Genomic DNA, 26,720 nt, shown 5'->3' on the forward strand with positions numbered 1-26,720 from the left:
GTCCTAAAAATTTCATCCATGACGATAATATCGTCTAAAATTATAAATTTTAAAATATTTTCAGGACGATATTATCGTTTTCTTGACGATATTATCGTTTTCTTGACGATATTATCGTTTAAAAACACGATAATATCGTTTTTTTGGACGATACTATCGTTTTTTTGATGATACTATCGTCTAAAAAACGATATTATCGTTCAAAAAACGATAATATCGTCCTGGATGAAAATATCAGCTGGGCGATATTATCGTTATTTTCTTTTTCTGAACAAATTTATCGTTATTTTGGACGATATTATCGTCCTGGTCGATAATTTTTGGGACGATAATATCGTTTTTAATTTATTTAAAATAAAAATTCTAGACGATAATATCGTCCTGGGCGATATTATCGTTCTGGATGGTTGTTGAAGACGAAACACAAAATCTTGTAGATAATTGACTAATTATGAGACGAAGCGAGAAAAAAAAATTAACTCCTAAGTTCCAACACCGTTCCGGCGCCCGGCTCGCATTGCGGCCCTCCGCTTCGCTCCGGGGCAATGGGCCGGATCGCTCGGCGTGTTAAAACGCTTTTTATGTACAATCAAAGTTGGTATTCATTTCGTAAAAAGATGAATTATTTAGGGACGAACTAAACGCCTTTTTTAAACACTGATGTGTAGGTGATTTCCGCTGACAATTGTTTTTCGATATTTTGGAAGAGAATTCGGTTCTTGCTGCACCTCTGAGTAAAATTGAGTCCTGGACAATGTTACCACCCAAAACTAAACGATAATATCGTCTTGGGCCATATTATCGTTTTTTAAACGATAGTATCGTCCTGGACGATATTATCGTTTAAAAAACGATAATATCGCCCAGGACGATATTATCGTTTTGGACGATATTATCGTACAGAAAACGAAAATATCCATTAGATTTTCTAGAACGGTAATATCGTCCAGAAAACGATAATATCGTTTTTTGAACGATAATATCGACAATAAAACGATACTATCGTCCAGACAATATTTTAGAATTTTTGAATTTAGACGATGTTATCGTCCTGGATGAAAATTTTTTGGGCGATAATATCGTTTTTTTGGACGATAGTATCGTTTTTTAGACGATAGTATCGTTTTTTTAGACGATAGTATCGTCCAAAAAAACGATAATATCGTTCCTGACGATATTGACGGTGTGGAAATGTCCCGCCACCATATTTTCATAAAAATGACCTACTTGCCGTAGATGTTGGTCACCTCTTTGCCTGATGAGAAAATGGTATTTTTGAACTGCACATTAATGCAAAACGTCGGAAAATGTATTTAATACAGATCGCAACAGTACAGTGGCAGAAACCACTACAGAAACCATTCGCTGTAAAACCATCCTATATGTTGATGGATGGGAACATATGGATTAACTGAAGTGTTTCCAATACTCTTGCAAAGTTTGATTTCTGCGAAAACATAAAGAGCTTTTTGAAAGCAGCGGAAGCCATTTGCGCGTTGGTTGCATTTTATTTTGTCCTAAATTTGTTCGAATGTTTTGAAGTGTTCCAATTTGGACGCTACACGAGGCCTGACTTTCGTCCCCTTTAATTTCCTGAGAACAAATTAGAATTTCATAATTAAAAGCGCAACTGTTCAGTTCTCTCTGTCTTTTTCATAATTGATCACTTTCGAAACTATTCTTATAAATTCCCAAATCAATTTAAGTTTACTGAATGTATGGTTCGACCTTAAAGTTAAATAAATGCTTCGTCGCTCTATGAAAATAAACCATTCAATGCCCTAGTTTACAGTTTTCTAATGCTCTGAATGGTCACGGTCAACCGAAAAGTCCCATTTTTTATCGATGTGCCATTGTGCCATGCACAATCTTACTTACATATTCATCTGAACATGTCGTTGTTGCAACCTTAAGTTCAAGTTTTAACATCGTTTAAGTTTTGTTATCGCAACGATTCTTGCATTAAAACATTCAATCCGAATTTTTTTCTTCTTCTTCTCAGCACTCGTTTACACATTGCTTGTATGTTATTACAGAGTTAAGGCGATGTGAATTTAAATTTGCGACCTTTTTAACATATATATTGACGGGGGACATTTTAATTTTAAACGAAAACTTAACTTAGCATATGAATCGGTGGGTCATAGACCCAAAAGTTATGATGACTGTAACGGTTTTGTTTCCCTTATTGGAACAAAAAAAAAACGAACAGCCGAAGAATGAAAAGCACTTTTGGTCAATATTAGTTTGAATTTCTGAAAACATTGCAAATATGTTCTTCTAAGTCATCCGTATCTGTTCCCTCGTAATATCCATACATAAGCGATGTGATCCCTAGCGTTCATGTTACAAGTACATAAAATATAACTATAATATGGCTCAACATATTGGGAAAGTTATGAGGGTCTCGATAATAATAAATTTTCAGGAAAATGTGTGATGCAATCTCTTTTTTTTTGTTGCCTCGCTCCTCTCAGTGTATAATACCACGTGTATAGTATAATATTGGAAAACTGAATATGACCTATATTGGGTAGGAATATTTTCAACGGTTTATGTTATTTTTTTATATTTTCTTCATTGGCATATGTTTGAATAACGAAACGATTGGGACAATTTATTAAGAATATTGGCATATCACCATATTGGAATGAGCTGAAAAATAGTTTTCTGAAAAGATGAACATATTTTGATTTAACTTTACATTATCCGGAAAATGTGTCAGTTGGGACTGGGTGTATATATAGTCAGAGTCAGAGTCTCCAACGAGTTGAAAATGAAAAGGTTGTCATTTTTTGTGACAAACAGGAACCGCTTAATGAATCAAAGTCATCGATACTCGTTTCAGTCTATATAGTACGGGGTACGTGGTGATCGACTTTGAAATTGAAAATGGTTTTGTAATTATTCCACTATTGATGCGAAGTTCAAGAAGAGGGATTCTCTTGAAAAACAGCCTACCGAAATCGGACGCATTTTCTAGTGGAATTTTCTGTATGTACCTAGAAAGGACTTCGACCCTAGAAGCCAAAATCAATTTCAAAAAAATTCTTCGAAGCTTGTGTGGCTGGTAAAAGGTGATCAAAAACCGAAAACTTGCACTTTTCTTACAAAAATTTCTCCAGTTACACGAACCGTACAGGGTCGTGTGTGGTGTCATTAGAAAGCTAATCACATGCACTATTGAGCCGAATAGGGTCTTATTGGGTTTAAAATTCATCCACACTGAAACATGTGCAGTTGAAGATTTCAACCGGAGACTTACACTGTTCTTACTGAAATTTGTCGAGGTACACAAAACGTACATGGTCGTGTGGGGTATCATATGAAAGGTAATTGCATGTACTTTTGGGCCATATAGGGTCTTATATGGTTCGGCGTCAACTCTAGCGATATCATTCATTTTAGAAATTGTATTTCAAAGACTGCGTCACACTTTTCTCGAAGAGATTTTTGTTGGGATATCAGTCGTTTTAGAAGTGTAGTCAACACTGCTTTTTATAACAGTTTACAGTTTTAATTCAAAAATTTTACGAAATTCGAAAATTTGACGAAATTCGAAAATTTGACGAAATCTGACGAAATTCAGAAAATTTGACGAAAATCGAAAATTTGACGAAAGTAATTCTCTATCTGCCACCATTCAAGAAATATCTCCAAAACCCCAATTGACCCACCCATTTCCAACTTTCGACATTTTTCACATATGCCCCTCTGTTCTACTCGTAAAACTCTGAGACTTTGCCGAAGAAAGTAATTCTCTATCTCTCATAACCCAAAAAAATATTAGTCCTTTCATCCTACGCTCGAGTAGCTCAAAATTTGGTCACTCTAATCACTCTAGCTCAAACGAATCTGCCCCGATTTTTTTTATTAATTTTTTGTTCGAATCGTGTTACGAATACCTTTGTTTTGATGGGTCGCACGCCTCTGTAGGTTTCAATACAGCTAAGCTACAGCCGAAAACGCGTTCCCGACCCTCGAAAACCACACTCAGAAACCACTTCGAGGCCAATAAAACAAAATTCTGGTTTTTCCTGGGGTAATGGCGTATCACATTTTCATTTTTATGCCCACCCTGAGGTTCCTGCAAAATTTCATGGAGATCGGCTGACTAGTTTCCGAAGATCGACCGTCGATAGATAGACAGACAGATAGATAGAAACAAAAGATTTTGATTGTTTGGAAAACGTTAATTTGGTGCATTTTCTATCAAAATGACCAACTTCAAAACGATGTATCTCCGGCAATTTTAAAGTTACATAGTCGAGTGATAGCTCGTTTTGCTCGTATTTGAAGCGAGAATATGATAGAATATGTTTTGTGGTGATATAAACCAAAGGGTAGAAACTGAAATTCTCGCCTATATATAGTTGCCGCGTCTCAAAAAATTTTCTTCGTTCTTTTTTTGGAAGTTAGACTGCGTCAAGTCCTCCGCTATCGCTCCGGACATGATTTTAAAAGTGTTACGTTCTGCAATCAACCTTTTAAATAACAAAACAAACAAATCTGTTACTTCGATTGTTTGTACGCCTTGCTATTTTCTAGCGTCAGTGTCAATGAAAGATGACACGTTAAGGTTTATAACAGTACTGACGGCAACACTAGTAACAACCATTGCGAACAATAAATTCCGTTCAAAAGAAATTAATAAAAAAAGGAACGTGCACTCCGTATATCAGGCACCTATAAACATGTTTCGTATGCACTATTAAGTGTAAAAGAATTTACACTAGCAAAGAGTATCGGTGGCGAAATAACAGCAATGGCAAGCATCAATAGTAGCCCACAGACCTAGGTCCCAAGGCGCATTCCAGCACAAGCCATTAACCCCTTACTAGAATCAAAGAAAACCTTTCTTCACCCTCACACCACCGCATACACAAAGCGAATAACATCAGTGCCGCGCTTTCCATATATATACCAGTCAATTTTACCACCCACTTCATCCTCTCGATCTCACATGCCGAAAAAGCACACTGTGTATGTGTAGCACTACAAAATCCACTACAAAACTACCACTACTACTGCAAAATACTGCATATTCGCACTCCACATTACAGCATAAATATACACACATTGGCAAACATATAAACCAAAACCGAAAAAACCACCCCGTCCCACCAGTCAACCCTCTCATTCCAATACGAACATGTAAAGCGCACGCAGAAATCTTTTTCGCTACCAAAATCCACATTGAGAACATAGTCAAGCGCTCTGTCACGGGCTGCATTGGCGCAGGTCCACAACAGCGATAGAACAGATACGATTACATGACGATGTTCAGGAACACGACTGTGTGTAACTATTCTGGATATGTTCAGCATACGAAAATATGAGCCACCAACAAAATAGCGAAAGGTGAAATTTAAGTTGTACGCATTTCAAAACATCAGTCGATGGCCGTTCGCCCTTCTATAAAGTCGTTGTGAAAGGAAGTGAAAATTTCGCGTCGTCAGTAAAAATATTTTGATGTAAATATTTGATAGTTGAGAGAATTGTGTTGCTGGTAGTTGGTAAAATTTAACAAACAAACAAAAAAAGATCAAAGATTTCCCATCATCAACCCTGGGCTGGTCACCTATCAGAAATGGTTCCAATTCAAAGTCATGGATGAGAGGCACAGATTCACGATGTTCTCGGTTTATTTGTAAAAAAAATCTGCACCCTTCTTCGACCGAAAAAAAAACCTTCTGGGATCGTGTAATGTAGTTATCCTCTCGTAAAATATTTTTTTTTTCATGCGTAAAGCTTTTCGTGAGACAAGCAGTCTGCCAAAAAATAAATGAGAACTTTTATTGTACGAAAATAAATTTGTTCGATTTATTTTTCGAAAAAAAAACCGCGTAATCTTCAAACCAAAAAATACAAGTGAAAACTTAGATGAAAATATTAAAATATCTTTAACAGACAACCAAAACTTTAAGGGAAACGTGAAAATTTCCGTAACATTTTCTCTTCCCCAGCTCTCTCATTCATTTTCGATTGTATACAATAAACGTTTCATTGACGTGTGTGTTTTTTTGCCAAAGTGATTGAAGTTGTATCGTTCAGCGGAGAAAAGTACTGAAAAATTTAAAGGATTTCAAATATTTTCATGTTTGAAATACTTTACCCAGTTTAAGTGTGTGCTTGGATCAGTTCGAATAATCATCATCATAAATACAATTGTGTGTATAGCGAAGACACCAGCTGTTTACCATAGGATAAATGTACTATGCAATTGATAGTTCAGAAGGTAAGCAAAATATATCTGTAAATTGTCATGCTTTCCAAAATTCATTGACTTTCTCATCATATGTGTGTCTGATGTAATGTTCATTTTTGTCCCAAATTTATATATAAATACTTCTGGTGTGCTGGTATTCACTGGTATCATCGATAAGCATTAAAGCACGATGTGTGCGTGCTGTACGTATGGATGTATGTGTGGGTGGAAAATATTTCGGTGTGTGGTTGAAACGAATATCGTTTATATTTCGGTGTAGTAGCGCTATATAATGGGAAAACTTTGCATGGAAAATTATAATACCAAATTTAGATTTATTATATTAATTAATCTTTTGTACGTTTGAGGTTGATTTCCGTTTATTAAGCAATATTTTAAGTTGGATAAATCATCTATATAGATTTGTGGGTAATGTGTATGTGCCACTGGTGTACGTATATCATTCAATTTATTAATGGCATTCGATTGCCCAATATCGACGAATTGGTTTGATTAAATCCAATTGAACGTGTCAGCTTTAGTTAATTCCGGTAAACCTACTCGAAAAGTTGCAGAGGCACGCACGACACTTGACTTTGATGTAAGTGGTAGAGGTTATTGTCGATCTTTCTACTCCGTTTTCTTTTTTTGGTATTCGAAGGAGTTGACTATGTAGACAGCTGCACTCTCAAAGCAACACCTGAACCATACAATCTACACGAACTTTTACTTCGTTTAATCTCAGTTTGTATCCTTTCCAACAGTAAATACGAACTGAGGTCATCAATGTATTTGACATGGAATTTATATCATCTGTTATCGACAGCGATAACAAAACTAGCAATATGGTATGCCTGCTGGTGTAGCTTATATAGCAACATGTTATGTTATTGAAGTAAAATATTTTGTTTCATCCAGTCCAAAATTCCTAGGTCAATAGAAGTAGTAGATTTCATAACTATACGAAGTCAACTGTAGTCATCTTCGAATGCTCAAATCCATTTGAATCCATTCGAATCATTATACAGAAGTTTCTCCCAGCCTTCAGAAATACAGTTGGGCTAAAACTAGGAGTAAAATTAGTGGACAGACGATGTAAATAGTGGAACGATCTGATACCAAACTATCCAACTGATTTATCTTCAAGTCAAAATAGGTTTAGGTATTTTTGGGTAAACCTAATCTATTCCGACCTATTAATTTTGGTCCTTCTCCTTCCTGTCAAAACGTCAACTAAATCTTTTTCAATCATTTCATTTTTGACTTTATCCTTCACCGGATTGTAGTCGGCAACACACCAACCAAATGTTGCACGACATTACGGTGTTGAAGACGATTTCTCCGAATTAGCTGAACCCAAGTCACAAATTAACGTCAAATTTAATTCAACCAAACGAAGAGAAATGGAAATAAAAGATTTTCAAAGACGCGACACATTTTATTGCAAAGTTTTGTTTAGATTTCTTATTGCTAAATCCATCACATAACCTAATCTAAACTGTCCGCCGCGGCCCAACATGTTATAAGGTTTTATAAGGACGGACGGGGTATTAAGCAGCATTATAAATACGAAACGAAATAAAATAATTTTCAGCTGAATGTTTAATGAAGTCAATTTATCAAATTGCATGTTCATGTATGCACGGGGAGATTTATTTAATGCGATTAAAAAGCCGATGATAATGGGATTATTAATTATTGTGACATGAGTGTTTTAATTTTATTTCGCTTTTTTTTGTTCCTCCTCGATTTAAATATAATACACAAACGGTAGTTGAGTTGCACATTATTTTGTTTTTAGTGTTCAGAAGGTATACCATAGCCATGTTCGGTTATTTCATTATGGTGTACTCTATCGCTGCATACATTTATATTATGTTGTACGACTGAATAAATCATTATTATACACAAAAATTGGACGACACACAACGATTTATAAATAAATTATTGACGACAATTCCTCGTACAACTTTATTAATTGCTGATGAGTTGTCATTTAATAGTATGTTGTATTACAAGTGTTGTAATGTTGATTTTCTCAGCACTAGACCCAAGTTTTCCTTACGAGCGGAGCGAGTAATAATTTTGAAATTATTCGATTGTAATAAATTGTTTCATTAAAAGAAGTAGTAGATCCGATAAAATTGCTTGCTTGTCTGTAATAGGTTAATTGTAATTGTTTCACACACTGAACCAGGAAACTACCAACATACTCTAGTATTTTGTCATTATCTACCACCACACCTAGGAAATATTTCAGATCCTTGTGCCCCAGGCCAAAATAAGCAATAACGTCTTGGTAGGAGTCCCTTATTTATATCAAAATGACTGGTTAAGCTATTGAAAAGATTTTGCAGGAAACACCTTCTTTCTCTTTAATTAACGAAAAATAAAGCTCCTCTGGTTCGCTCCTACAAATAGTTAATCAATCAATTGGATATGTATCTCCCGGGGTTATATCGAAATATCAAATTTTCATACAGGTCTTTGCCGCGGAGGGGCGACATAACTACACGGTCAATATCGTCAGAAACGATATTATCGTTTTTTTGGACGATAGTATCGTCTAGAAAACGATACTATCGTTTTTTAGACGATACTATCGTCCAAAAAAACGATATTATCGCCCCAAAAATTTTCATCCAGGACGATAATATCGTCTAAAATTATAAATTCTAAAATATTTTCAGGACGATATTATCGTTTTCTGGACGATATTATCGTTTAAAAAAACGATACTATTGTCTTTAAACGATAATATGAGAATTCGGTTCTTGCTGCACCTCTGAGTAAAATTGAGTCCTGGACAATATTACCACCCAAAACTAAACGATAATATCGTCCTGGGCGATATTATCGTTTTTTTAAACGATAGTATCGTGCTGGACGATATTATCATTTAAGAAAACGATAATATCCATTAGATTTTCTAGAACGGTAATATCGTCTAGAAAACGATACTATCGTCCAAACAATATTTTAGAATTTTCCAATTTAGACGATATTATCGTCCTGGTTGAAAATTTTTTGGACGATAATATCGTTTTTTTGGACGATACTATCGTCTAAAAACGATATTATCGTTTTTTAGACGATAGTATCGTCTAAAAAACGATAATATCGTTCCTGACGACATTGACGGTGTGGAAATGTCCCGCCACCTTTCCCGCACTAGTGCAGTTTTGTCGAAATTACCATAATTTTCGATTCACTTCGAATTAAACAATTTCAATATCAAAGTACCAAACATATGGTTCGATACTTGAATTTGAAATGGTGTTCTACGCCACCACTCAATTGGTATCCTATCTATAGAAAAAGAGCAATTGTCTGACAATTTTCCGAACCCTATACTTCTCGACAACATTGCATTCGACAATTTATCAATCGACCACGCATTACCGTCTTTGTTTAATTGACAATTTAATGTCTTTCGACGAGGTTTTTTCACACTTGAATACTGAATACGCAAAACGTATCACGAGACAATGGATGGGTTGCCCGAACTATTAATGTATAAATGATAAGTGTGTTACATAAATCGTACATTACTCAAAGATGTAACATAAATTGAACTTTTATAGGCTCAACCATATTATTATCACCGAAACAGAGGGGATAGAACACACACACAAAAAAAAACAGAAACAGAAGGAAGACTAAGAAGTTTTATTCTCATCTTATATTACACAACATCTATCAACAAGACAAAAGAAAATGCGAAACACTTTTTCTACTTTTCGTGTTCCTTTTAGTTTTATGTGCTTTCCGCTGGATTTAGATATTATGGAAAGGAAGAAAAGATATTGTTTTGACAGTTGGCAATGGTTTTCTACTTGCAAAATACAGGGAATACGGAAAAACATTGTGTGGAAACAGGCTATTCACTGTATGTGACAGTTCCAGATATAAATTAAAAAGAGAAATCCTTGTATCTGCTGCGTTAAGGGGTCTCCACTATTAACTGTAAAGGAGTTATCATGACAAAGGTGTAGCTAAGAGTAAAACAGAAACTGACTAAGAAAAGGTACCGTATGCTTTCCGGGAATTGAGTGTATTAAAATGGTAATTGTTGGGCTGAAATGGATATTTGCCATTGTCCGGTTAACTGGAGGGTGGAAACTTACAAGTTTGTTTCTCTTTGAATACCGTTCAGCTTGTCCACACATGTAACGTATGGGAATGGTAATTACGGACGAGTATTTGAAAGGAAAAGTCATGTTATTGTCAAGTGGATAAATGAGAGCTGATTATGACATTTGGGAGACGTATCTAAGCCTTTAACAAACGACAAGCTGATAATGTACTAGTTTAGTACTTAGTAATGAAGCTACGGATCAGCTGATTACATAGATAAGAAATTCATCAACGATTCTAATCAAATTTTAGAATAAATATTTTCGGCAAATCTTCAAATATGCTTGGGTCACGTTCCGAGTCTATTACTCATCATTCCGATTTCTTTATTACACTATTTGATTCTTAAGAAACTTAAGCAAACATATCGCGATATAATCATTAAATCTTTCACTTCTGTTGTTAAAAGTATACCCAGTGGTTAAAGCAAAATCTTTTACTTCATTTGTTTAACTATTAATTTTACTATAATAACCACATTATATATAATCATTCCTGATTGTTGTCGATACTATCGATGATTACACATGATTACCGTCGCAATGATACACACAATTGAACCGCATTTCCATTTTCTTACGATTCGCTGAACTATTACACTTATATGATTATGACCTGGCGTGGCAGACTAGTCCTCATCCAGCTACTGTCGCCATGGTAGTGAATAATTTTTTGTATTATTCACAAAACATTATCTCGTTAGATGAAACAGCTTGCGAACCTTCACATTGGAGCTGGCTGGTGTCAAGTTAAAAGATATCGTTTTCCGATGTTATTATTCCTCCCGGATGAAAATTGAATTGAAGTCGGTCCGAGGGCAATAAACACACGAAAACGAGACTTTCCATTTTATTCCGAGTTTTGTAATGGACTTTACATGCTTTTGAAACCTAAATCAATCTCCCAAGGAATGTAATAAGCCACTTTCGACCCTAGGGAAAACGAAAGCATGTCAAAACTCTTATTGCCAAAACAGAGTTGAGAGAATAACAAAATTTCACATCTGAACTGTCATCAGACACTCGGTGCGACTGCCTACTATGCAGACCTCCTCCTCCAAGTTTCTATTGGAAGGATCTTTAGTGCAAAAAAGACAGCTTTAACTGTTGTCTTGACATGTTTAGTTGTAGCCGGTTTTTTATTTCCACAAAAAATTGAGTAACTTACTCTTCTGTACAGCCTTAGCCTAACAACAGTTGCATGCACAACGACAATACCCAGCCTTTTACTCGAATATAGCTTTTTGTAGTAGAACGAAAGTCATTTCAATTTCCACTTAAAGAAAATGTGTGAAGTGCAGAACTGTAAAACCTGTTCATAAACAATAAAATATTTATTTGCTAAAATAACACACACTGGCACCACGAAAAGCCAATAAAATGTTTAGCTCAGAAAACGGCAAATGCCCACGAAATATTTTTTTCAATTAAAAAGCTCGACTCTCAGTCAATCCCCATTTTATTGCAATAAATTTGCTTAATATCCCCGAGCAATCATATAAAAAAAAAATCATTTTTGTTGCTCTGACATTAGCACTCGTACGCAGAGGTGGTTATCAAACCATTTTCTTTCAATTTTCTCGTATGTTAAAAACATTACCTGACAGTGCTATGCGGAAAATTCAAAAAATTTTATTTCCTTTTCATTTTTTTATTGTTTCCCATATGGCGAGTAACTTTTATTTTTAAATTGTAATTAATATGGTTGGTATACACGCAACTGTAATCACGTGTAATAGTTTATAATCTGAGTACAAAATATACCTTTATACCATTTACATTTATAAATATATCGCATAATGTAGTTAAAGGCTCAATAATTTATGATAATGAGATTAAATTAAATCCGATGTGTGAAGGAATTTATGTGTAATAAAATGGATTCCAAAACTGGAATTATTTTTATAGATTATTAATCGATGTGAATGATTATTATTATAGATGCTTGCGTTTCGAATGTTATAGCGATGCTAAAATTGGAATATATGATGATGATGAGAGCGTGTCATCTCTAATAACTTTTTCGACTTATAAAAGGTGATCGTGATATGAAATTAATAATAATATTTTCGTCGACAAACTCATTATCCGATATCTATAGAAAAGAACGGCGATGCGAGCATTTGTGTGTGCGGAAATTGTGAAACGTACAATGAAACGCGATGCCTTTATCGGGTATTGAACATTAATTAAGCGCGCATTATTTGGTTCATAGTCAGTTGGAATCAAAATAATTTGATCGCTTCTGAATGTGCATGTAGAATATTGAAAATGCCTTTAAAACAAAAGGTAAACGATGAGCGCTAAATATTCCCAGTTTATTGGAAGAATTTTTTGAACTGTTTTCGTTGTACGGTGAATAGCTTAATGAACTCTGTGGGAGAATGTTCTTCAACGAAACGTATGCAGGGTATGTTACCTATTCTAACATACCGAACGTGTTTTTCTATCTGTTTTTCATCGCTTTGAGACAAAAGCATTTTACAATACCTCAGCTAGAAACCAATCGCAGGAAACCAGACATGGCTCATTTAATTTAATTAAATTTAATAAGATGGATCGTTCGTGAGTTTACTATTAGTTGAACGATTAGATTTGTCACAAGCAAAGGAATATACTTTACTCGCTGCACCCCTCCGAAATGATTCATTACGTGATAACATTTGCCTTAATTTCATTTCTCAGTGGCTCCACGTTTTTCAAACTTGTTATTTTGACTAGTGGTATTGCAGCCCTTGACTTCGGTTCAGCCTGAAAAAATTTAGAAATATATAAGAAATCTAGTACTTCATCGATTTGATTTTACCATGCGATTGCAAGCTTCTTTTGTCTTCTGTTCTGCAACATTTCGTTTCAACTCAACTGACATAATATTTGGAGGAAATCTACGCAATTAAGGCCCGTCATTGGGAAATGACAGGACAGTTTCCCGAAAATGTATGGAAAATTTTATCACAAAAATTCACCGAAAAAATTCAAAGAAACTCACCTCTTATGCTTTGTATTCGGGCATAGTCTCTTTAGGTCGCCAAGGCATATTTGAACACTAACACACTTTTTACTCGATGCAAAAACAAAAAGTTTTTTTTTGTTTTGTCGCGACAAAAACACAAAAAATATTTCGACACAACTGTGACACTCCGCTACTATAAGTACTAGAATCAATGTTTGCTGTGTTCACTTCGGCGGTAAAATATTTTCATTCAAAAAAGTGTCGGACATTTAAAAACAATCATCAAACGGTTGACAAAGGGTAGCGTATACATTTAATAATGCTCACCGACCATTTTTTAAAGCTTTACGAGAGCTCAGCGAACATTCTCTCAACGATGGGAGAGCATTTATTAAAAATTTAGCCTCTCGTAAGACTGCGCTGAGCGTAAATAAATGTTCGTTCCTCTTTAGTAAGCTAAGAAGACTTCGCGAAGTCTAATTATGCCACCTCTTTGAATAAAAATATCGGCTGAGTTCTAATAATTCTTCGCTGAGCTCTAATAACTCTCCGCTAGGCTTCAGGAAGTGTCCGTTAGGCCTAAGGAAGTTTCAGGAAGGCTTAATGGAGCTAATCGGACACTCAGCGGAGATCTGTCAAAGCTAAGTGGAGTCTTATTAAATCATAGCAACAATTATTAGGCATCCATTGATGCTTATTGAGTGTTCGCTTAGCTTCATTGCCTTACTAATATGTGCTAAGGTCTGAGAGACTCTTACTGAAGCCTAGCGGAGAATTATTAGAACTCATTAGAGGTTTGTCAAAGCTCAGCGGAGAATTATTAGAGCTCAGCGGAGGTTTGTTAAAGCTCAGCGGAGAATTATTCGACCTCAGCCGATATTTTTGTTCGAAGAGGTGGCATAATTAGACTCAGCGAATTCTTGTTAGCTTACTAAAGAAGTGGGAGAGGTTACAATTTTGATAAATGTCTACCATCGTTGAAGTGTCGGACACTTTTTTGAATGAAAATATTTTACCGCCGAAGTGAACACAGCGTACATTCATTCTAGTACTTATAGTAGCGGAGTGTCACAGTTGTGTCGAAATATTTTCTGTGTTTTTGTCGCGACAAAACAAAAAAAACTTTTTGTTTTTGCATCGAGTAAAAAGTGTTTAGCGTTAAAATATGCCTTGGGGACATAAAGAGACGGTGCACGAATACAATGGAAAGCATGAGAGGTGAGTTTCTTTGAATTTTTTCGGTGAATTTTTGTGATAAAATTTTCCATACATTTTCGGTGAACTGTCCTGTCATTTCCCAATGACGGGCCTTTAAGACCAAAATACTCTTAGATATTCACGTTATTGTTTGAAAACCACTACCATTAATTCGCATTCGCATTTTTCTAGTGCATTTAGTTCTATATTTATAGCTACGGCCCTGAAAAAATCCGAAAAAAAACTCCCTCCAAACTAAGTCTGTCTTTTTTTCCACTCCACTGTTTTCGTAAATGGGAAATTTTCGATTGTCATGCGAAATAAGCTGAGCCTTAACATGGTTTGACTTAAATATTTCGCAAAACGACACTGTATCACATTTCTGAAGAAAACATTAAACGAGCAAAAAGCTTTGTCCCAGAAAAACACTTAATCTTTTGAGGTAGGTGTAATAAAACTGGTCAACTTTTCAACGCCATCATAGATAAATATCACATAATTCTGTGACGAAAGAACGAAGAAGAAACGTCTCACAACAAGATTGTAAGCTAAGATGAGAAATAAAAATAAAAATGAAACAACAATCACCCAAGGTATTGTACAATTTCAGCATTATATTCACGTAAAAGCGTAAATTGTGTTCTGATACTCTGTTTCGCATAAATATAAAACTCCGCCAAGCTGAACAACCCCTGCAGGTCTATCACATCACGCGTGAGCTGCAACTCCCTGTGGAGTGTCCCAATAAAAGTGTGTGTTTTTTTTCGCCTTCCTTTTCCATACACATTTCTTTGCAGCCAGAAGATATACATTTATATATTCATCTGTACCGAAGCGTATTTTGATCCTTTATATTCAGAGTAAGGTTTGTGTATCGAGTTTCTATGATTTAAAGCACTTATCAACACAGATCAGGGAAAAACTGTTATGACTTTTGTGTTTGCAGAACCAATGATTTTGTTTATTTATTTACTTTGAAATTACACTGATTAAACGAACACATTTACATCTTTGGTGGGGATTGGCACCTATTGGGGTGCAGGTCTTCACGAATCGATATTGAGCAAGTTTGTGAGCACGGGTCTCGAGAAAGTCTCATTTCACATTGATAAAGGTGCTCAGGCGTGAGATAGATTCTTGTTATTTGCCGATTTCATGACATTACAAATGGCTGATTTATAAAAATCAGAGAAATGATTTATTGAACTTCGAAGAAAACATTAGACCCTAGTGCTTCACTGTAAGTGGAATTAAATGTACGAACGTTATATCCCAAACATATATAAGCGCAAATCTATTGCCTGTTAGCTCATGTCTGTTTTTGTTTCATGGAACTTCTTTTGAAGCCTTCCAAGAAGAAGATCCCAACAACTCTATTTTCATAAAATTTTTTGTAGGATTTTCGTGGAAGCTAACCATTAAGTTGGTGATTGAAACATGTTCAAATATTTCTCGTTTACTTTTCCATTAAAACATTGTCAAAGAGATTTTTCCGAAAATTTGGGTAGTTTTTTCTACAAAAACGGAGTAGTGTTTCATATCATTTCAGAAACAGTTCAGCATCTGGTATCAACAGCAACGGCAATAGTAAACGACGACCTTCATTTTCAATGTCGTTTTCGTAGTAGAGTGTTTGTTACAATTAATGAAGTAATAGATTACGTATGAAAACAAGGCATCAGAACAGTCGGAGCGTTTGCTGCGATTTAGCCCCGTACAACCCGTAATCCTATTTCGTCCGCAACCATAATACGTCCGTAGCCCTAATAAGCCCGGAACCCTAATACATCTACATCCCTCTAATGCGTCTGTTACCAAAATGCAAGTCAAGTTGGGCATGGTCAACTTTACTGAAAGTGTTCATTTTTAAAATTGCGCATGGCGCAATTACGAAAGCCCGTACGAAGTACCTCTCAAATAAAACCAACAATTTACGACATTATTTTAGAAACCCAAAATTTTTTGCCAACTTTCCATTGGGTATTCAATTACCTCTCAAATGAAACAAAAACTAGCAAAATCGGTTGAGATTTACTCGATTTATGTGCAAAGAGCACTTAGGGCCGAGTAGCGGCCTTAGTGCAAGGGCCCAAATTTGAAACTTTTTTTGCCAACTTTCCATTGGGTATTCAATTATCTCTCAAATGAAACAAAAACTAGCAAAATCGGATGAGATTTACTCGATTTATGTGCAAAAAACACTTAGGGCCGAGTAGCGGCCTTAGTCCAAGGGCCCAAATTTGAAACTTTTTTTGCCAACTTTCCATTGGGTATTCAATTATCTCTCAAATGAAACAAAAACTAGCAAAATCGGATGAGATTTACTCGATTTATGTGCAAAAAACACTTAGGGCCGAGTAGCGGCCTTAGTCCAAGGGCCCAAATTTGAAACTTTTTTTGCCAACTTTCCATTGGGTATTCAATTATCTCTCAAATGAAACAAAAACTAGCAAAATCGGATGAGATTTACTCGATTTATGTGCAAAAAACACTTAGGGCCGAGTAGCGGCCTTAGTCCAAGGGCCCAAATTTGAAACTTTTTTTGCCAACTTTCCATTGGGTATTCAATTATCTCTCAAATGAAACAAAAACTAGCAAAATCGGATGAGATTTACTCGATTTATGTGCAAAAAACACTTAGGGCCGAGTAGCGGCCTTAGTCCAAGGGCCCAAATTTGAAACTTTTTTTGCCACCATTCTATTCGGCATTCAATTATCTCTCAAATGAAACAAAAACTAGCAAAATCGGTTGAGATTTACTCGATTTATGTGCAAAGAGCACTTAGGGCCGAGTAGCGGCCTTAGTGCAAGGGCCCAAATTTGAAACTTTTTTTGCCAACTTTCCATTGGGTATTCAATTATCTCTCAAATGAAACAAAAACTAGCAAAATCGGATGAGATTTACTCGATTTATGTGCAAAGAGCACTTAGGGCCGAGTAGCGGCCTTAGTGCAAGGGCCCAAATTTGAAACTTTTTTTGCCACCATTCTATTCGGCATTCAATTATCTCTCAAATGAAACAAAAACTAGCAAAATCGGATGAGATTTACTCGATTTATGTGCAAAAAACACTTAGGGCCGAGTAGCGGCCTTAGTCCAAGGGCCCAAATTTGAAACTTTTTTTGCCAACTTTCCATTGGGTATTCAATTATCTCTCAAATGAAACAAAAACTAGCAAAATCGGATGAGATTTACTCGATTTATGTGCAAAAAACACTTAGGGCCGAGTAGCGGCCTTAGTCCAAGGGCCCAAATTTGAAACTTTTTTTTGCCATCATTCTATTCGGCATTCAATTATCTCTCAAATGAAACAAAAACTAGCAAAATCGGATGAGATTTACTCGATTTATGTGCAAAAAACACTTAGGGCCGAGTAACGACCTTTGAGCCCTCCCAACAAGCCCACGTTGCATCTTACCCAAAAACAATGTTCAGCAACTTTGTTCTACTCGTCAATACCTTTCATTTGATATATCACAAGCAGCCATTGCGTGCGTATTTCGGTAGATATCGTCGAAAGACTGAAAAACACCTTTTGGGCCCTAGCTCTGGAGGGGCCGACCCTACCATCCCCTTTTTCGAACTTGACCTTACTTTTGTCGATACCAATCGGGGAAAAAAAGAATTTTGAAAAAAGGTTGTGATCTACTCAAGCTAGAGGGGTCACAGACGGACGGACGGACGGACGGACGGACATTTTTTTTATTGCGGATTCGTCATCTATGAACATAACCAAATGCTTTGCCCTTACTGTCTGCTTCCAATTCGACGTGTTACAAACGGCATATTAATCTTATAAGCCCCCAGTACTTCGTACGGGGCTAAAAACAGGTGATGCTTTGAACAAAAGTTGTAACAGATTTGATGATTATATCGCGATGCGCTGTGCTTAGCACTAATTCCCGTAATATTTTCCACTTACGCGAGAAATTAAAAATTATTTACAAAAGCAAACTTTTTCCATCAAGGGCCAATAATGTTGTTATCACTAACGATAAGACAAGGCTGAAAACGCGTTTAGGTCTCAAAAAAAAGTCCATTTACAAAACTTAATTAAGAAATGGTGTCGTCTAAAAACGCCTATCCGATCCAACGCACCCATATTTTATATTCATTAATTCAAGTGTCTATATCTGTATCCAATGTAAACTTTTGCAAAAACATAATTTATATCGCATGTTATGCGATGAACGGTTGCAATAATAATAACAATAAAATTAATCAAGTTAGAGAAAAAGCAAAATTTTATTTAAAAAGCAATTTTCCTTCTAAATTAAATCTTTCCTTTTATTGCACCTCTATACTCCTTGTGCCATTATACACTTCGCACATCCGTGTAGCTTGCGTTGAAAATATTACATTTATATTTTTTCTACGGGACAGATATATTCAGGGCTTGTATGTTGTTATATAAAGTTAGTAAAACAGCTCAAAGGGGATCGTCGACGTCGTCGACGACGCTGAGTTTCGTACGAAGGTGGATAAGAATATATTACAGTTAACTACTTTGACATAGGGATGTGGCTCTCTCATTAAAGTCATCCCCATTTTGTCGTTATTATAATGTTATTCTTTGGCATGAGGGAAAATGTTGAGATATTTTTACTGGCAAACATTCTTTTTATACACTTTCTTGTAGGGGGGTGTTTTGGCGGAACAAGTTACGGTTATAATAGTTAAATGTTAGTGATGTGTGCTTAGTACTTGTAGTAAAATAATATTTGAATATTACTTGAATCTATGACTATTACAATTTCTATTACAATCGTTAATGTATGTTCGAAACTAATGAAGTAAAAGATTTTGCTTCGAATTAGGCTGGGTCTTGGTGCAGTTTATATGTTTTGCGTCTTGGAAAGCTTAAGAGTGATATCGCGAAATCATCGAACAGCTTTGAGACAAGGGGTCACGGATATTAATGAGTTATATCTCATTCGATTCGTTGAACTATTGCGAGTAAAACGTAGTACTATGTTTGGTGAAATTTATTTTGTGACACAAGTCCATAACATGGTATGTATGGCAAGATAGCCTAGCCTCAGTAGTACCATGCTATGGAAAAACATTCTTGGATAAGTTTCACTGCAGAGGGTTGGAGCGACTTTAATGAAAGTCCACCCCAAACCGACGAAATTTTATCGTTTTTTTTGAGGTTTTTCATGTGGTTATTCATTATTTACTGCATATCAACTAATATGAGGAGTTACTTGATGTATCCACGTAGGTCACATACTCTTGGAACCCACATTTCGAACTATTTGGACTATTTTTCTATATAGAAGAGGGGTATGAAGCATTTTTTAGGTCTTTTTTCCATAGGAAAAAAAGACCTTTTGTGGACACTTCATCCGTCCGTCCGTCCGTCCGTCTGTGTCACAAATCAAATGTGATTGATAAAAGTTAGAATTGCAATGCTACTATGAGCAAACCAACACCAGGCAAATCAATTGTTATTTGTTGTCTGGTAACCGATCGCTCATAGCAGACATTCCCATTTGAAAGTTAGGTAGTTGTTGGTAGTTGGACCCCAAAAATATTTAGTAGCAAAGATGTTTCTTACTCGAGAGACGCACACCGACTGACGAAATTATTCGGCCTGCTGGTCTATTTATAAATCGAGTATTTGGTAGTTGACTACCAAAGTGGTAGTTGACTACCAAAGTGGTAGTTGACTACCAAAGTGGTAGTTGACTACCAAAGTGGTAGTTGACTACCAAAGTGGTAATTGACTACCAAAGTGGTAGTTGACTACCAAAGTGGTAGTTGACTACCAAAGTGGTAGTTGACTACCAAAGTGGTAGTTGACTACCAAAGTGGTAGTTGACTACCAAAGTCGTAGTTGACTACCAAAGTGGTAGTTGACTACCAAAGTGGTAGTTGACTACCAAAGTCGTAGTTGACTACCAAAGTGGTAGTTGACTACCACTTTGGTAGTTGAATACCCAAGTGGTAGTTGACTACCAAAGTGGTAGTTGACTATCAAAGTGGTAGTTGACTACCAAAGTGGTAGTTGACTACCAAAGTGGTAGTTCACTACCAAAGTGGTAGTTGACTACCAAAGTGGTAGTTGACTACCAAAGTGGTAGTTGACTACCAACGTGGTAGTTGACTAATACGGATGTTGTAGATATGTTTACTGTTTGATAGCTGCACACCGACTGATGAAATTAATCGGCTTGCTTGCCTATTTATAATTCCAAAATTTGGTAGTTGAATACCAAAGTGGTACTTGAATGAGTACCAAGCTAGTAGTAAACAGAAATTGAAAAAAAAAATGAAAAAAGACCTCACCAGGCTTCAGCCGGTCTATTCTTGTTGGTCTTGTGTTGGATATTCAATGCTCCACATCTGTTGAAACTACTAAATTTCAAACAGAACTCTCATAGAACAGATTAGGACATTTTATTTATTGAAATGACTGAAAATTGTCGAATTTTAACTGAAATTTACTGAAATTTACGGAAAATTTAAAGAAATTTACCGAAAATTTACAGAAAATTCACAGAGACGTTACTGAAATTTACCGAAAATTAACCGAAAATTATTGAAATTTACGCAAAATCTACCAAACATTTTCTGAACCTTACCGAACATTACTAATTTTTGGGTAGATTTTGGTAAATTGCTGCAGTTTTCAGTAACAAAAATTCTCCATAATAGGTCCGGGAACTGAATAAACAGCAATTCTGTCAATAAAAACTCATTCAACATGCCCGAAGTTAATTAAAGTTATTTCATGCAGTTTCAATCTCTTGACTACATACATCTACGACGATTATAGAGCTTTTTGGACATATAGAGCGCTTTTGGCTGCATTCTTTCTGGAAAAATTTCGGTTTGAATTCAAGCTCAAGTATAACCGTTACTGTTGAACTTCCATTAGCAAAAAGAATGAGCCACCAACAAAATAACCAAAAGCATCCAATAGTCTTTCTAATCCAATTTCTCGTAAACGACATTCTTCTCGACAATGTAGTATACCTGGCAAAGTAGTTATTCCAGCAAAACGATTACCACGTTACATCAACTTAATTTGAATGCTGCAGGCGATTCAGTATACTACTTTTTACGAACAACTCGTATGTTTGGATATGTGTCCTATAGTTTGCTACACAACACTCTTCGTTGAGGGTTTTTATCGAAAAATCTATTTTTTGTCCTTTTCCATTCAATTTAAGTCATTTGTTCTACAAGGTAACATCGATTTATTTTGAGTCTATTGTGACGTAGTTATGTTGTTTCGGATGCTCTGGTTCTTATAACTTGCCAACCGTCCATGCATTATACAAGTTAGAATTAGAAGGTGAGGTTGACATTCCACACAAAAATTTAATTTTATTCACATCGCTTGAATGCTAATGTCTGGATAATAATGTTAGCTGTACTTAAACGTCGACAGGAACGACTTGATAACATACCGAATTAACGACCTCAATAAAATGAGATTGATCGCAATTCATATATATATATATATGTATGTATGTTGTGGATACCTCACCTCACCCACACTCGAGATTAATTATTATACCCGTGCGATGAATGGGTTAACATATTAAAGAGCAACGGCATCATACCTAAATCGATTAATTAAATTACATTCAGAATTGCACTGTGTGACACTTAATACTAGCTAACTTGTCATTACCGTTTATGGGCAGGTAAATGAATCGCAAAACAGTCCAAAAATAAACGACCGGAACTAATGTATTGCATAATATTAATGTGGGTGTCACATTTAGAATGTGACAGAACCCATATGGAGGAGATGGCAATTATTACCGGTAAAAGATGGGTGTTATTCATTATTTAAGAAGACATGATTGTTAGCTTGGTTACAGCATTTCGAATTGGATATGAAATTCATTGAGTTCATTCGCTTGTTTATGATTAATTAGCAGAGATTCTTGGAATCCTCATATTGCCAGTTGTTTGCTGTATATCAAATTGAACTGAGAATGGAAGCCTTGAAAGAGGCACATAAGGTACAGCTTGATGTATATTTCATCCAGTAATATCCACTTACTTTTCACGTTAAACTAGCGTAAATAATTCATAGAACGATAAAGTTGTGGAATATTGTTCATTTAGAACTTTACTTGAGCACATGTTACCACAAGCCGCAATATACTTTTAAATTTCATAGAACATGAAACTCAAGAACTGTTCCGACCATAAATATCTATTGAAATAGTTCACGAAAATCGTGCAGTTAAAAAATGATTGTAAAAGTGGAAAGTTATGCATTTAATTAAAACAAAAATAGGGAGAAAAAATCAAATAAAATCCAAAACTTTTGTTCATCAAGTGAATAATGCAACAACTCGGGCAGAAAATGTTTTCCTGGGTGGCGTATAGTATAAAAGCTTAAACAGGCTTGTGCATAAAATATGAGGAAAATATTGTATTGTTGTTAGGTCTTACATTTAGTGCTTTCATACAAAAACCGGCATGTACGTACACTGCTTTATACATATACACACTTATCCATCCTCATGCAACACTAACTGCAAGCGTACGAAAATACCGAACATCGAGTAAATATTTCAACATTTCAACTCAACGTTTTACAGTTTTATAGTACTCTTGTTGTTAGCACTGTTGTGGTTGTTTGCTCGCAATTGTAATTCAAAACGTGCGGCCTATGTAAAATATGAATTTTCTCTCTACTGGGAACAGTCTCAAAAATTTTCGTCGCGCAGCATTCGTTTAAAATGGCTGCAATCACGCAAATTTGTTTTGAACAAAAAAAACGAAAATCGGAAAGAAAAAGAAAAACTTTTTACGTTTATGTTCAACGTTTTTCTATCATTCACCGTCTGGAATTTAAAAACATTTTAAAGACAATAGTTTTCGGTGAAAATGTTCCTTCAGCAAGTCGGATGGGATATGAGTGAGCGAGGATGAGTTTAGTTGTTCGGTTGTTAGCATTGCGAGTGTATTGAATTTTTAATCGCTCACAAATGGATAACGTATTCCGATACAGTCATTGAATCTTCTACTTCGTTTGTTTAAAGTATCGACTACGTTTTAATACAAAATCTTTTACTTCAATTGTTTTAACACACTTTTTGCTACATAATTAGACACCCAGGCAAATGACGTTGCTTATTCTCATCAACGCTTTCGATAACAGGTGACTAAGAGATATTAAAAATTAATTGGAGCATCCATCGCCCTCGCAGGGCCCAGTAAATTTGTTTTACCAAATTTTACCGAATCTATCGAAAGGGCATTTATTGCCAAATCTTTTGACGTTGCGATTTAGCAACGGACTAAATGCAACAGAAGATGATTTCACAAACAAAACCAACGCTTTTCCCTTTCCCTGGGCTCACGTTTAGTGAATGAACTGAGTAGAATAAGGCTGTTTCGACCTCGAGAACTAGCGGCGGTCCAAAATTCAGAGTGGACTGACTATCTTCAGTTGTTTCTGCTAGCCTCTTATACAAGACAGCAGTAAATTTTCGGTTGAATAAATATTTGAAAATTTACATAGACAAATGCCATCATCTGATGGAAAGTTTGGGCATGACAGTAATGCCACTTCGAAAAAACCCGAAGCGTGGCAGACAAGAGTCAAAACATTCAGCAAAAACAGTCACTAGCACTCTACATCATCACAGAAAACAGCCGATTCACTCATCCATCCGTTCGTTCATTGGAACACAGAAATCGAAAAATTGATCCAGAACTCTAGGTCCGACTTCAAATCCGGTAGAAAATGGTATGCTTCCAGAATCTGGAACTCATTCGTACCAAGCAGGAATACTGAATTCTCAGCAAACGAACATAACATTTTGTTTACTCGATTGAAGCACGGTTGAAGCATATTGCAGGCGCGCCGACTTCCTATGGGCGAATTGGGCAGATGCCCCATACGACTTCATGTCGCCCCATACGTTGCCCCATACGGTTTTTTTTATTTCTTTTGTTTACCAAAATTTTGCCCCATACGACCGAAATAGAACTCTGCGCGCCTGGCATATTGATCGAAATACAATGGAAAATTGAAAATATCGTCAGACTTTGAAATTGTCCTTTGGCAAAGGTGACTATTCTGAATTTCCTCGAGCTAACAGACCGACAGGAAGTGAAAATTTGATCCGACTCTTGAATCGTTCTTTGCCATCGTTCTTTCCGGCTTTTGATAGTCGATTTTCGACTTCGTCAATGTCCGCACTTGTACCTGCATCTAAGACATTTGTAATGAAGGTACATCCTTCACTTAGAACAAGGTATGTAACGAGAGTTAAGTGACATACAAGAGTAGTGTGGTTCATATGTGTGGTGCAGAGTAGTGTACAAAGTATCTGAAAACGGGAAAATTCCGAAAATCTGAAAATGAAGGTAAAAACGCGAGAACCGATCCATCTGAAAATCGGAAACCTGAAAACGTCAGAAAACCACGACAAATCAATTTAACGATTTCAGTCCTCAACTTCTGTTCGAGGAATCGTTTGGAATCGCAGAAATCATTTCCAGATAGAACTCCACAAAAACTTTCATTTTCTATTTCCTATTGTTGAAATCTTGAGTAGATCAAATCAAGTCAAGTCAAAATTAATTGGATCCTATCGTCCTCAATTAATCCTATCGTCCTCGCAGGGCCCAGTAAATTGGTAAGTTTGTTTTACCAAAATTTACCGAATCTATCGAAGCAATTATTCGGTAAATTTCAGTAAATTCGGTAAATTTTCGGCCCTGCGTTATCGATTAATATTTTTATTCGTCTAATGATCATGTTCGTACAATTGCTCTGATCGACAGTCAACCGGAAAGATAAAGACCACTGGATATGCGTCAATGTTAGCCTACACTACAATTGACTTGGTTCAAAATTCACTCAACTCTATTCGAACTGCCATACAGGCCCTTGAAGAACATTGTTCATATAAATACAAATAAAAACAGATCTGTAACCATTTTGCATGTTATGCCGGATAATTGATGGTCTCCTTTGTCATCATTTGCGGATAAAAAATATCCATTGTTCATTGTAATATATTTAACTGTCCGAATTAAAAGGCAAACGTTGGTTGAGACAGGAGAGGAAAGAAAATATTACCCAACAAATCCAAACGGCTTAACAAACAAAACGGCAACCGTATTTTACTATACCTCCAATACGATTGCACAATGTAGACAATTTACCGACAAAACGCACCATATTCTTTGTGTGATAGGCATGATATAATACACAAACATCCAACATGAGCATTTTCTGCTAAGAAATGGTCGTTTGCTGATTTAAGTCGCTTGTCCGTATCTTTGCATTACATAGAAGAACGCGTATGAAACTTCTCGGTGTGTAATAGCATTGATACAAAACAACAAAAAAAAGCGTAGACTCGGTAGAAAGAAACAGTCAACTACCAGCCACATTAATTTGATGTATGGTCTCTTGGTTATTTTTGCCTTTTACGATATTAATATAATGGTACCTTAGCCCTGTAATGTTCTGCGTTCATTCTTAAGTTTTTATGAGCATGAAACGTAACAGTCTTCTGTGTGTTCTATGTGTTCTGTGTTACAGTTTTAGGTATACTTTAGCGCTCCAATTGTGTTAAACCTAACAAGCATTTAAAATTTTTGAAGACATAAATGTAAAAGTGAGGTAAAGCGATATATCCCCCCCATCCATTCGGTACCATACTTTGCGATTATTGTTGCTGTTGTTGTGCGCCGTTCCCGGTTTCATAAAAATAACATTTTTATTGTTGGTACATTTTCTTCAGCACCAAAAAAGTGCTAAAATTGCTGGATATAAGAAGCCATTTGAAACACACCGAAAAAAAATATAATTTATATTTGTACCTTGATAAATGAAAACGAATTGCGTATTTATGCGTCTTAAACGGCACAACTGTTCCGAAGGTGGTGCTGTGCCACTCGGAACAATGTGCGATAGGGAAACGTTTGGATACGGATGGTTAAGTAAGATGTTTTCACAGAGCACCAAATGGGATGTAATAAAAAGCATACTTAACGGTTTCCGTCAATGTATTTTTAAGTTTTAATAACATGAATGCTTTTCGTCGGTTCTTCGGCTCATATCGGGCGAATGGAACAATTTAATGGCGATTACATTACGCGTAATTGGATACGCGTTTGTATTATATTAATAGCCACAAAATACCTACATTCTGCCTAGCACTACATTATCGACCCGAATCTGAACATTTCCTTTCAGGTTTGACAAATCAAACCGCATTCCCATTTTTCGGGT

The 26,720-nt window shown here is 35.9% G+C and overlaps 1 protein-coding gene across 1 annotated transcript in view; it reads left to right on the forward strand.

Annotated features, from left to right (window-relative positions):
- The first annotated feature begins 5,397 nt into the window (after positions 1-5,397).
- LOC119082722 (teneurin-m) overlaps positions 5,398-26,720 on the forward strand; it is a 536,832-nt gene continuing 515,509 nt past the window's right edge. Inside the window, exon 1 of the mRNA XM_037192307.1 lies at positions 5,398-6,238. Within this exon, the coding sequence (XP_037048202.1) occupies positions 6,211-6,238 (28 nt within the window). The 5' untranslated portion in view covers positions 5,398-6,210. The remainder of the gene's footprint in view (positions 6,239-26,720) is intronic.

Source organism: Bradysia coprophila, unplaced genomic scaffold, assembly GCF_014529535.1.
Source record: "Bradysia coprophila strain Holo2 unplaced genomic scaffold, BU_Bcop_v1 contig_476, whole genome shotgun sequence".
NCBI lineage: Eukaryota > Metazoa > Arthropoda > Insecta > Diptera > Sciaridae > Bradysia > Bradysia coprophila.